This window comes from Diceros bicornis, chromosome 17 (genome assembly GCF_020826845.1).
Source record: "Diceros bicornis minor isolate mBicDic1 chromosome 17, mDicBic1.mat.cur, whole genome shotgun sequence".
Lineage (NCBI taxonomy): Eukaryota > Metazoa > Chordata > Mammalia > Perissodactyla > Rhinocerotidae > Diceros > Diceros bicornis.
Window position 1 is genome coordinate 35674335 of NC_080756.1, and position 13346 is coordinate 35687680.

Here is a 13346-nt window from a genome sequence, read left to right on the forward strand (position 1 = left end):
TAGTGTTTTAAAATCCCTCCAGGTGCTTCTGGTGCAAGCTAAAGTCTGAGAACTATTAGTCTAAAAAGATATCTTAAAAATATATTGCTCCAGCACACCTAAATTCTACTGCATACGTAGGAGGAGTTTAAACTGTGATGGGTGAGTTTGGGTGGAGGGTGAGGTTTTGTCAAGGGGTCTATGAGTAGAAGTTTGGTCTGGATAAGCAATTTCAAATTCAAGAATAGGAATTAATTCAAATGTGGATACAGAGTTGAGATGGAGAGAGTTGGACAAATTTATTCATGTCAGAAGGGTGATTGGAAGAATTGGCAGGAAGAGTTAGATTAGGGTGGTGGTGGGGGGGAAGAATACAAAGGTTGAGAATCAAACCTGTGGGTTGCAAGGTTTAGCACCAAAGAGTAAGTTGGTAGGGCAGGCGGCAGAGGGTGAGATCAGGTTTTACAAAGGTAAGATGGTTACGCTGGGCACTAGCCATGCACCAAGACAAACAGATGACTAAAATGCTAGTACTAAATAAGTCCGTGCAGAAAAATCTTCTCGTCCCAGAAGGAAAGACAAATTAATCTGGTAATCTTTAAAACACTTACAAAACTGATAATTCTAGCCTCTCCTCAATTTATAACTTGAATCAGACACCACAGAGATTTCAGCCATGTTAAGTAGTTGCATCGACCGCCATGTTTTTCTCTCATGGATTGCTGTGTAGACGAGGTAATTCACTCATGGTTGGATCTGCTTCACCTCTGGTTAAATCCTAAGGGTAAAATGTACTACGGTCCAGGGTCTACCTGGAGTACGACTCCTTGGACCATCCACACGGAAGGAATCTTGCTGCCCTTGGAGACTATTTCCACATTATATGGCCATGTCTCAATGTGATAAGACTAGTATAACTGATTTGGGAAGGGAGGCAGAGAGAACAGGCACCTTGAGGTAATGACAACAATGGTATTTACCAGCTGCTCTGCACTGTCCTAAGAGTTTAGGTGCTTTATTCCTAATAGCATTCATAACAGCTCCTAACAGTTATCCAGTGTTACTATGCTAGGAACCATGCTAAACCCATTACAGGCATTAAACTCATTTAATCCTGGTAACAGCCCTATGAAGGAGGTTCTGTTATTCTCATTTTACAGCTGAGGAGAGTGAGACCCAGAAGGATTTAGTATTTATCTTAAGTCACATAGTTAATGATCACAAGTTAGGATTCAAACCTTAACAGTCTGGCTCTAGAACCTATGCATTTACCCACTCCACAAAACCATACAACCCTGTGAATATCCTTGTTTTACAGATAAGGAAACTGAGGGTCAGAGGGGTTAAGACACTTGTTCACAGTCACATAGCTAGCAAGTGGTAAAGCTCAAAATTTGATCCCAGTCAGGTGGATTCCACAGCTTCTTCACCACCAGTTCAGCTGTGACTTCAACCCTGAGTAGGCTGTACATGTGACTCTAGACAGCTCCCCACCATCAGAGCCAAGGGCAAGAGGGAAGCAATTGATAGTTTACAAACAGATCTCCCTTAGGAATGCTGATGCGCTCTGCTTTTGTTTCTTTACAGTATAAGGTAAGAGCAGGGGTTTAGATTTGACTGAGTTTTGCCTATTTCCTTTTCTGCAAGTTACTGAACCTCTCCAAGTCTCTCCTCCCCGATTCTAAAACAGAGATAAGAAGAGTGTTTTCATGGGGATTACAACGCTTATTTAGCACAGTATCTGGCAGGTAAGTGCTTAATAAGTGAGAATTAGTGATTATCAACTTAGGTGGTTGCCAAAAAAGATTCTGACCAAACCTTGTAAATAAATTGAATCTTGCAGCTCTATATAAATATGCTTTTAAAAAATGTGAAAGCAAGTCTCATGTTAAAATTTGCATTGGGAATCCTATATCTAATAGGTTATATGTTCTTAGGAAAAAAGTCATGAGACATTTTGCAGTCCCTGAAATTCCCCAATTACGTAAAATAGATGAGTGTTAATTCAAAACATAAATATCTGTAAGACAAATCTATAAAAGAATTACAAGAAAACAGAACTAGGAATATCCACAATGTCATGAAAATTAAAACTACACCTGGAACATCTTAAGAAACTTTCGCCAAAATTTAATCAGGCTCTTGTACTACCGCAGATTTTAAAAAAGACCTAACTTTTATATTTTAAAAGTAATAATGGAGTTTTGTAACAAAAGTTTTATCTCCATCTCTTCCCATTTTTTCCCATTTGATAGTCCCCAAACTGCAATTTCAACAGCACCATTGAAATCTGGGCCAATAATGAAAATATGTAATTACCTGATAAATTGGAAAGAGATAATAAGCCAGTCTAAATAATTCTGGTTAAAAAACCATCGTGTTTCCTTAGGTGCTGTTGGCCTCAATTGTTTGCCTTGACCATACAATTTATTTTTTTCTGTACAGAAAATATCTAGGACATTAATTTTATATCCATGCCTCAAATCACTTGACATTTTAAAATGACGATACCTTTCTTCTCTGAGTTGGGTAAGCGTTCATGCTCTTGTTTGACAGAGATTTTACAGGTCTTTATCCGACAGAAAAAGGATCGTCTTGAGCCAGAATACACACGAGTCCTTCCAGTGTGAAAATTACTGTGAACTAGCAAACCAGCTGTGACAACGGAAGGAGGCAAGAGAATAAGTAGAAAAGAATACTTTCAAATAATTTTGAAATTTATCTCCTAACATCTTCTGATCTTTGACATTTCATTATAAATTGAAAAATAGAAATGGTTATCTAAAGCAATGGCATCACTGTAAACCCCAAAGTGAAATATACCAAAAAAATGTATTGTCAGGCAATCTTATTTTGACAACTTATAAACACTTGGCAATTTATCTTTATTTTTTCCCCAGGGGGTGGATAATTAAGATTATTTAAATGAAATGAAATAAAAAAGGAAAAAACCCTCAACTAAAATAGTAATCAATGGCATACAGCATCATCATTTTTAATTATAAATAATTATTTGGTACTAAGCATTTTCAGAGAAGATAAGTACTTTTGGAGAAAATAAAGAAGACTTACACTTCCTAAACACAATTATACAAGGTCTTTCATATTGAGTAGACCTAACCCATATAAGAAAGAGAATAATCGTCTCTCAGCAAATAGCTAAATAATGAAAACGCCAGCAATGTTTTTTATTCCAAATGATACTTGCTTGTCAAGATTTAATTAGCATATGAAAAATGGCGAATATGAAGCAATCACATTTTCCCCAGGCCATCTTCATATGAATAAATTTATTTTTATATGTGTGTATGAATACATAAATTCTCTATAGTTTAAAAAAACAATAGGTTGAGGATTTTAAAGTTTACTAAATAATCCTTCTCCTGATAAAACCATATTTACCTAACTTTGCAAAACACTGTATAGCTGTACTTTTAAGTAATAATTATATTTACATAAAATGGTAAGCACGCTGAAATGAACACTTACTTTTGGCACCTATTAGCTTCTCTCTTGGTGAGACATCAGCAGAAGAAAGCTGTTCCTTTACTTTGGCAACATCTTTTGGGTGTAAAAAGTCAAATAAGCTTTGTCCAGTCAAACTAGCCTGTTTATAAGACAGACGTTCATTTAACATCAGGTCCATGATTTCTCTACACTTCCTCATACAGACATATGATAATTATTCTTTTTTGTTAAAGCTGCATTTTCTTAAGCTCGAAGTTACATCTGCTACACTACGTGACATTAACTTAGTGTTAAAAGCAGGTGATACTCGTAGATAGAAAGATACACGTGCACAGACCCATATCTGCATACACACAAACCACATAAAAACATCCAATCACTGATATTCTGTTAACTCGTTACTCTTGTTGACATCCCCCAATTCACATATGTAACTTCTAAATCATACTCTGATTTACTTTAAACTTATCTTTGGTAAAAACAGAGAGAGCATATTATAGTATAATATGGAAGTCACAGTATCTGTGACTTTATGGTGTGACTCGGAGACTTGCCATATTGCTAGGAAAAAAAAAAAAATCACCATACCATTGAAAACCATCTCCCACTTCCCATTCCGCTTCCCCCAATAGGCACAGCGTTCCTAGGTCTATGCCTTTCTTTGTATGGTCTCATCACCTGGAATTTATTACCCCTTCTCTACAAGCTCAATTCCCAGGCCACTCCAGCCAATTTTCAAAAAACTCCCTAGATTCCCTCGCCCGACTTAAAATGTCTTCCTCCCCTTCTCTGCTCATCGTAAAGCCTATAGCAGACATTCTACTTCATGTGTGAAGCCCTTCCTGACCCACAGTGATCAACCCTCTTCTGAAGTCCTTTCTTACCAGAGCAGACACTCCTACAGAAGACAGAACAAATGCACCAGCTGGTACCAGTAGGCGCACTGCTTGGCAGTTAGAGACATCATACCAAAAACACCAGCAATGTGATTTATATATCAGTCTACTGTGTTATTGGTTAATATAAGTTTACATCCAGAACTTGGCTTCAGAGCAAATCAGGTTTCTAAATCTGAAAAGCTGAGGACCAGACCCTGCATCACGGGGATCCCAAAGTCCTCCCGAGCAGTCAATGAGTCTCTCGAATGGTCTCTGAAATGCAAAGTCAGTGCCCAGTGGGACTGGACTGCCTGTCACTAATTTGGAACTTCAGTGCTACCTGGAATTGTTAATTATCTTAGTGTGTGAGATGATCTCTATCTGCAATTAGAAGATAGAATAATTCAGTCTTGCCCTGCTTTTGCGTCCGCAGCTATAACCAGCTGCATGATTCATTTGGTTCTCATTCTTTCTGTACATAGGCTCATAATATGTTTTCCTGTTTTTTAACTCATTATCTATGAATGCCTTATATCTCTCCAAGTTTTCAAGTTTTAGGGGAATATAGGCTTTCATTAATGGGAGTTATTTAAGATTAAAGCTGTGGGCTATCTGATTTCTAGTTTAAAAGAGACCACAGGTGCTATTTTATTCACTCTGTTGGATTACTTTCAGTGCTATAGTTTTTGAGTAACTAGTTTAAATTAAATAGTGTTCAGTAATGAGGAGATAAAGCAATCACAAAGCTAGTTAAATAAGAGACGTATTTCAGAATTTGTTGCCAGAGATTAGATCAAAAGCTGTTATGCAATGCATATAACTTAATAATAAATAATAATGCTGTCTCTTAGAAGGAACAGAGAAAGGTGACTAACATTTTTCAGAGACTCTCAAATATGATGCCTTATTTAGGTTTTTTGGGGTTTTTTTGGTGAGGAAGACTCACTCTGAGGTAACATCTGTTGCCAATCTTCCTCTTTTTTTTTTTTTTTTTTGTTTAAGGAAGATTAGCCCTGAGCTAACATCTGTGCCAATCTTCCTCTATTTTGTATGTGGGACACTGCCTCAGCATGGCCGACAAGTGGTCTGTAGGTCCACGCCCAGGATCTGAACTCGTGAACCTGGGCCACCGAAGTGAAGCATGCCGAACTTAACCACTATGCCACGGGCCCAGCCCCTATGATGCCTTATTTAGTTTTTACATCCTGAGAGACAGGTATAATCATCCTTTCCACTTTTTACCTAGGAGAAAAATGAGGCTCAGGTAAATAAAATATAACTTACTGAAAGTCAGGAAATGAACACTATTGTCAGTCATAAAAATCCATACTCTTTCCACACATCTTTCCATCTCTCTTAGAGTTCTAATTTAGCAGAACCTAATCCCACAACCCAATGGGAAGAAAGGGTTCAGAGAAAAAGCTTTGAAATGTGTTTGTTCAAAAAAATTAAACATAATATAGAAAATATCCTCAGTTTTGGATACCTGATCATAATTAAGTATTTTGGAGACTGATTTAGAAACGAAGAGAATTTTTCCTCTTTCACATCCAACCACAAGTAGGAAGCCTTCTGCAGTCTAGGATTTAAAAATATGCAAGTGAATATTTAAAAAAATTTTCTGTCTCTCCCACACACACACATTCAGATTTTGAGGAAATTATGGTAGCAATAAAACTAATACGGTGGTCATAGAGCTAGTAAAATTAATTTTAAGAAATCTTCTTAAGATACAAAAGGATTGATAAAGAACATCAAATTGAACCCTAGTCTAAACTAATGTTTTTGACATGGAAAGTTCAGCCATGGAAGATTTAGTTGAGATATTTCCTAATATAAAAATTACCTATACCAAATTCTATACTGCATACAGAAACTCTAAGAGATTAAAACACATCACCAACGATTGCCTGTGGATGTGCTGAGATGGGAGGACTATGTAGACTGGGGACCAGGAAGGGATGAAGACATTCTACTGTATACCTTTTTATACTTTTGGAATAATAATAAGGTATCACTCATTCAAAACTAAATTTAAAAAATTCTAACTTATCAGCTACTCCCCAAAGATCTACCTAGTACATCCTCTGAAGCAACCTGTATGGAAATGGATATGTGTGGACACATGGGATGAGTCTGGCAATCCCACCTGACATCTCCTTCAACTCATTTTTTACCAATTGGAAACAAACATGAGGTAAATTAGGCCGACATGTTCTCCAGGGGCAGAACCAGGGTTATATTAAGTTAGGAGTGAAAAAACACTTCAAGATGGGTGAGAAAGCTCCCAAAGCATACTGTGCCTTTTGTATCTTTAAAAATCTTATTTGCAAAAAATCCCTTATATTCCTCTGGGGAATACTGTATTTGAATACAGCTGTTCAAATAAAAAAAAAGTGGCTTTTAACAAAATTAAAAGAAAAATGGACAAAAATATATATCAAGAATATGATCTCCTTCATTAAGTAGTAGATAATAACAACAATAAGCAAACACATAGAGACAGAGACTGGATTGGTGGTTAGCAGAGGGGAAGGGGGGAGGGAGGAGGGTGAAAGGGATAATTCGGCACATGTGTGTGGTGATGGGTTGTAATTAGTATTTTGGTGGTGAACATGATGTCGTCTATGCAGAAATAGAAGTACAATGATGTACACCTGAAATTTATACAATGTCATAAACCAATGTTACTGCAATAAACAAAAAATTAAAAAAAAAAAGAATGTTTCTATTTAATCTATGGCTTAAAGCCCAGTAGTAGTCAGAGCACAAGATCAAGACACCTACTACCTCCTGGGGGCAGGATAAGCCGATAACATCGGTATATTTTCCATGTCAAATAAACTTCTAGACCAGTGAATGAGAAAACCAAGATGTATGAAACGACGAGGACAGAAATGTCAAAGCATCAATTAACAACTCATTAAGTCAGCAGTGATTGGCTAATCCGCAGAGAACAGGATCCTGAAGGAACAGGATACAAGGTAGATGCTTTGAAGGAGGTAGTAATAGCGGGGACTAGATCCTACGGTATCAGAGATGAGTGCGTTAGACAGTGTAAGGAGCTTAGCATTAAAGATGAGCTTTGCTCCATATTTTGGAAAGTGGCTATCATCTGCCTCTACTTTCATTACTCGAAACTAATAAGATATGGTTACTTGTATAACTTACATTTTTATACTAAAGGAAGTTCGGTATAATAGAGTCCTGTATCTTTATAACAGGAAGCAAACTGAAGAAAATCTGCCTCCCATAGAAATAAAAATGACAGGACAAATACAACTGAAACAAATATATCTCTTTACTTACCTTCAGGATTAAGTGTCTGAGCTCATTATCCTGAATAAATGAGGGTCTATAAGTATGTCCCGCATGAGAATTTGTCATACCTAAAAATAAAAGTCAAAGTTATTAAAAATATAGTAGAGATGGAAACGTAGTAAGTGCTCAATGAACATTAGCATGCTGCTGCTGCTATTGGGGACAATGACGATGATGATGGTATTTTCTCTTTTAGCACACTTTAAGACTTCCCCTGCAATCATTCTCTTTTTTCATTATTACTAGATTAAAATTTCCTGCTTTTATATTGTAAATCCTTGAAACTACTTATTCCTTTATACTCTAATGTGCATACAGTAATAGGTGTACATAAAAAATAAAATTATAAAAAAACGCAATATATGATATGCAACAGTATTCAACAATCTATATAGTTATTTTTATAATTTATTAGCTTAATAAAACTGATCATATGAATTACCCTGATTGGGGAGATCCTGGAATTCCAAACTTTATGGATTCATAGGATTTTTCATATGACCCTTTAAAGACCATGTGAAGACTTCTGTTCTGATAATATACCAAAATGTATAAAAAATAAATGAAATAATTCATTTCAAGCCCTTAGCACTGAGCTGATTGTTTTGAAATGACAGTCTCTAAAGCAACCAAAGAGCTTTATCCAAATGATAAGAAATTATCAGGTCAAAACTCGGTAAAAGTTTGACCTGAGAGAAGTCAGGAAAGCACCAAAACTACATTTGCTTTGAGGGCATCCCCCAACCTTGACAGGGGAAAGGCCTTCATGGCCACAAGGGGGCGCAGGGGACAAGCCAAGGTGGGCTAACCCTAGACAATCTACAGGAAGGGGTGAATCTGAGGTAAATCACTTACCCTCCCTTCTACTTCCCAACCTCCCTAACCCCAACCCCCTCCTCCTGGGCACTGCAAGCAAAGTTGCTTTTGCAAAAGAAAGGTGAGGGTAACATCCTGAGACATTTTAACCATAAACTGGCCCTTGGATGGATCTGTATCCCAAACTCACCAATAACCTAAGCAGTGGGGGATAAAACAAACCCAGAAAACCAAAAACACCACATGGTATGATTTGGTAAAGTTTTCTCAGCTGGTAGCACCCCTAAGAGCCTGGCATAAGCAAAAGAAAACCTTCTCTTTTGGAATCTACCTGCTAGGTAGGCCTCAAAGAATTCTCCCAAATGATTTCTTGACGTTGTTACTTATTACTCACGTTGTTATTACTACACAATAGCCTGGTAAGAGGGAGTTGAGAGAGGGCTGCAAGATGCAGACTGTAACGGCCAGGGTACAGCAATCAATCAATGTGAACAAGGCAGTGACGTTTCCAGGCCTGTCTGGAAGCAAGGTTGGCAGAAGCACTCGGGGAAATCCTATCAGTGTGAATCAGCCAGGATGGGCGAGCCCTGATCAGGTGAGTGAGGGAGGACGTGCTACGAGAAAAAGAGGGCAGCATGGGTAGAGCTGAAGCCAGGGTGAGGGTGGCTGATAAAATACGTGCTGTGATGTTCTGTACACCTGCCAAAGGGGGGCAACATATTTGACTCGCAGATTTCTGATGGCAAAAATAAACGAGGAAACATCACTTACTTTCATTACAGTGTTCATCAGGTTAAAAAAATGACAATGTGATAATAATGATCAAAATGACAATAACTACTACTCCAGGGGCTATACTCCTCCTCCTCCTCTTATCTTCACCATCACCATTATATGCATTCCTCTTTTTTTTTTCAGCTCTATTGAGGTATAATTGACAAATAAAATGGTAAGATATTGAAAGAGTATATCGTGGTGATTTGATACACATATACATTGTGAAAGGTTTGCCTGCATCTAGTTAATTAACATCCATCACCTCAAATATTTATCTCTTTTTTTTGGTAACATTTAAGTTCTACTCTTAGCAAATTTCAATTATACAATATAGTGTTATCAACCACAGTTACTATGCTATACATTAGGTCCGCAGAACTTATTCAACTTATAGCTGAAAGTTTGTATCCTATTACCAACCTCTCTCTATTTCCCCCACCCCCACTCCCACCCCCCCCCCCCAGCCCCTGGCAACCACTTTTATACTCTTTGTTTCTATTAGTTTGCCTTTTTTTTTTTTTTTTGAGATTCCACATATAAGTGATACCATATATGCATTATTCTTTGCTCTTAACAACCACCCTATGAGGCAAATGCATTGTCTCTATTTTATAGATGTGGAAGTTGAAGATTAGAATGTTAAATAACTTGGGTAAATCACACAGCTATTAAGTCAGGGAGGCAGGATTTGAACCCAGGAGGTTTGCCTCCAGAATCTACACGCCTGCACCACTGTGCTCCACTGTTCCCAGTATTAAGACTGCACACACAGAATGCCCACAGGTTCTCTGAAGGTGCTTGCTGCAGAGCAGGGCTACTCCAAATGTGGTCTGCAGACCGTCATCAGCAAGCTACGGTGAGAGGAGTACAGAAACTAAGAATAAGCATTTAGGAGGCCACCCCGGTGGCATCGTGGTTAAGTTCGCATGCTCTGCTTCCGCGGCCTGGGGTTCATGGGTTTGGATCCTGGGCATGGACTTACACACCGCTCATCAAGCCATGCTGTGGCAGCATCCCATATACAAAATAGAGGAAGATTGGCACAGATGTTAGCTCAGGGACAATTTTCTTCACCAAAAAAAAAGAATAAATATTTAGACACTTTTATAGTAATGTAATACTGTTGTGGCATCCCAGCCCAGGATCATTTTCCACTAATTAACTGTATTGTATTGTACAACACATGGTGGTGGGGAACACTTGTCCTTCACCCAGATAGTCTGAGAAGCACTGTGGAGTGGAGTGAAAAAAACACCATCGTTCTGTCTTTCATTATGTGTGGACCAAAAGAACACGATCCACAGGCAGCCCTCTGACAATCCGGCGTCTAGGCTTTTGTGGAGCGAGTTGGGGGTACATTCCAGTGAGTGCACTGGAATGCAGACCCGGCTGCTTTAGGTCATCTCACTTGTGGGCAGCACTGACCAGAGTCAGGCCAGGATGTGTGATGAGTGACCACCTCACTTCAGCTGAGAAGGGCCAATGGCGAAATCCATGCTCTGTCCAAGGAATCCCCTCTGGATTTCGACACTGTCTCCTCCCTACAGAGCTTCCCTTGCCTCTCCTCTCATTCAGACTTCCACTGGAATATCTATCACACTGGGTTTAACGATCTCTTCATGGGTCTGTCTCCTTGTCTACTGTGAGGCCCTAGAGCACAAAGATCTTGCCTCTTTCATTTGCATATCCCCAGCACAGAACAGGAGCCTAATTGATGCTCAGTTCATGTATGTTGAATTAGTTGATTGACTCATGGCTTTTCCCTTAGGTCCTCCACTCTCAGGACATTGCAAATGTAAAAACTGTTGGGTAATTTTAGGATTGCAATCAAACAACCTCAGTTGAGGCTGCAAATATTCATCGCTAAAAGATCCAAGGGAAATATTGTATACAACCTATGCAAGACCCTGTTGTGGTTAAAAGAGAATCTTATTTCCCAATAGACTATTAGGAAAATAAGACCTCCAATCATGCTCCCAAAGGGAAGCCCGCCAGGCAGAATCCCAACACTTGTGCTGCTCTGCGTGGCATTGAAGGGATGGACCGAGGGTTGTACTTTATTTTCCCCACTGCTTACTCTCGAGATCTGCGCACAGTCAGCTGGCTGGGCATAAGCCATTTTTCTACCATATGTGGAGATCTAAACAAGGTCATTTAAAGTAATTATTTTTACAACTTGCACAAGTTACTATTAAATAGGCCTTTAATAGCTATCTCTAGTTTTACTTCCTAATTTATAGTATACGCTCCCCCCTCTGCTACCTCCTCCAATCTGAATGGATTTGTTCATCATGAAGTAAGGTTCTCTTTGGGCTCCGATTTGTACCTGGAGTCCAGGTAAACACTGCTCTCCTCTAAGCCACATGACTTGACTTGGCAAAGTCCCTGTATTCTCACCATAACTTTCTTTTCTCTGGAATAGATTTTCCTTCTCCTGGCAGGCAGTGTAGGACAGAGATCTAAATAAGACCCTTGATCATCCTTTGCTCATTCCTTTTTGATACTTTTTGAGCCAAATTTCACTACAATCTTTTTAGATCTTGACAAATCTGAACTTTCAGAGTCTCCTCTGTGTTCTGCAGCTCACTCCTCTGCCAGGTCTTCTGGTCTTCTCAATATAAATTTATGTCATTAACATTCGTATATCTAAAACTCAATTCTGTTACCATCATCCTGCCCCCTAAGTTGCACTGGGGTTATTCCCAAACCAGATGTGATTTTGAGTATATGTATAAACATGCATATTTAATACACTTTGATTTAAAATTCAAGCTCAAGTTGGGGAACTGCTAAAGTCAGAAATGATCATGCACACCCCAAGAAGCAATGGCTGTGGACCTCATTCACTCAATGTCTCCATAGTGAGAAGACCTTAGAATAGTAAGGTGTGATGCATTTTATGGCACTACTTATAAATCTGAAGTTTTAAGAGAAATTGCTGAATTTAAGGAGATTTTCTTTTCTAAGAATGGAAATCTGCAAATAACCTAAAATTATAATAATATTACATTTCAGAACTTCTAAAATATTGAGAGGTATGTACAGCAAGTATTATTATCTTCATGTGATACATGAGAAAACAAGTAGAAATACAAAGTCTTCTCAAGTTCACATAGTAAGCTTAAGATAAAGCTTTTAGTGAAACCAAGTTTTCTGACATCCAAATGACTCTCTCCACATACAGAACATGGGCAAGCATCAAAATTAACGCCCACAAAGCTGAAAGACACATTCGTACAGAATCTCAATAGCCAATGCCAGCAAAACAAACCAAGCAGGGACCTCAATTCTTACACAGAAGACTTCACAAATCCAAGCATGGATTTAAAACTCACCTTTTAAAGATTTCAAGTGTTGCACAGCCATTCTTAAAACTGTGAGTTTGTCCAGTTTGCGTGCCACGGGATTGCACTGAGGGATCATTGCAGACAGTTCTTCAATCAAGTTATTCATTTTATCTCTCCTCCGCTTTTCAGTCTGGCTATGAGCTTCCCTAAGAAGGAAGAAGAACCCCCTTTATATCAACATTCAGCAGACCCACAGTTACCCCCGAGGCACTAGCTGGATCACGTGCGGAGGCCAGCAAGCCCACACTTGCTTCCTCCCAACTTTGGCCCTGCAGTTGCCATTCCCGGAAGAGGAAGGAGCTGCTGGGGGCAGGAATGGCCGCATTCACACTGCTTTCACTCCCACCTGCTACCCCTGCTCTTCCCTCCCTACCTTATTTCCTGAAACCTTCAGGAACCAAGACAGCTGTCTGAGAGTCACGATGGATGGTTTAACGTCCCCCCAGTCTTGGAGGAAGAGATGGGCAGCCTTGTATTCAAAGCTAACTCCTCTCTGGTATTTCCTTAAAAAGTTGTCAGCATCTGAACCTCATTCTCTTTCACAGCTCCTTCTCATGGGTCTATAAATATGCTCAAGTCTCTTTCCTCTGAAGAAAACCCTTTCTCTAATTCTAGGGTTGTTTTTTTTTTTTTTTTCCCCTTGCTACTGTCTTTCCTCTTCGGCCAGCTTCCTGAAAGAGTGTGGTCTCCACTCTATGTTTCATTTCCCAGGTACTCCTCCATCTACTACAATCAATCTTCCACAACCCCGGCTCCACTA

The 13346-nt window shown here is 38.9% G+C and overlaps 1 protein-coding gene across 6 annotated transcripts in view; it reads right to left on the reverse strand.

Annotated features, from left to right (window-relative positions):
* BMAL2 (basic helix-loop-helix ARNT like 2) overlaps positions 1-13346 on the reverse strand; it is a 78875-nt gene that overhangs the window by 23179 nt on the left and 42350 nt on the right. For 5 of the 6 annotated variants that reach the window (XM_058558607.1, XM_058558602.1, XM_058558603.1 and 2 more), the window contains 5 exons: positions 12575-12732; positions 7635-7714; positions 5812-5904; positions 3469-3586; positions 2491-2634 (listed from right to left, as the gene is read on the reverse strand). In XM_058558607.1, the coding sequence (XP_058414590.1) occupies positions 2491-2634; positions 3469-3586; positions 5812-5904; positions 7635-7714; positions 12575-12732 (593 nt within the window). The remainder of the gene's footprint in view (positions 1-2490; positions 2635-3468; positions 3587-5811; positions 5905-7634; positions 7715-12574; positions 12733-13346) is intronic. The other variant, XM_058558604.1, reaches the window with a different exon arrangement.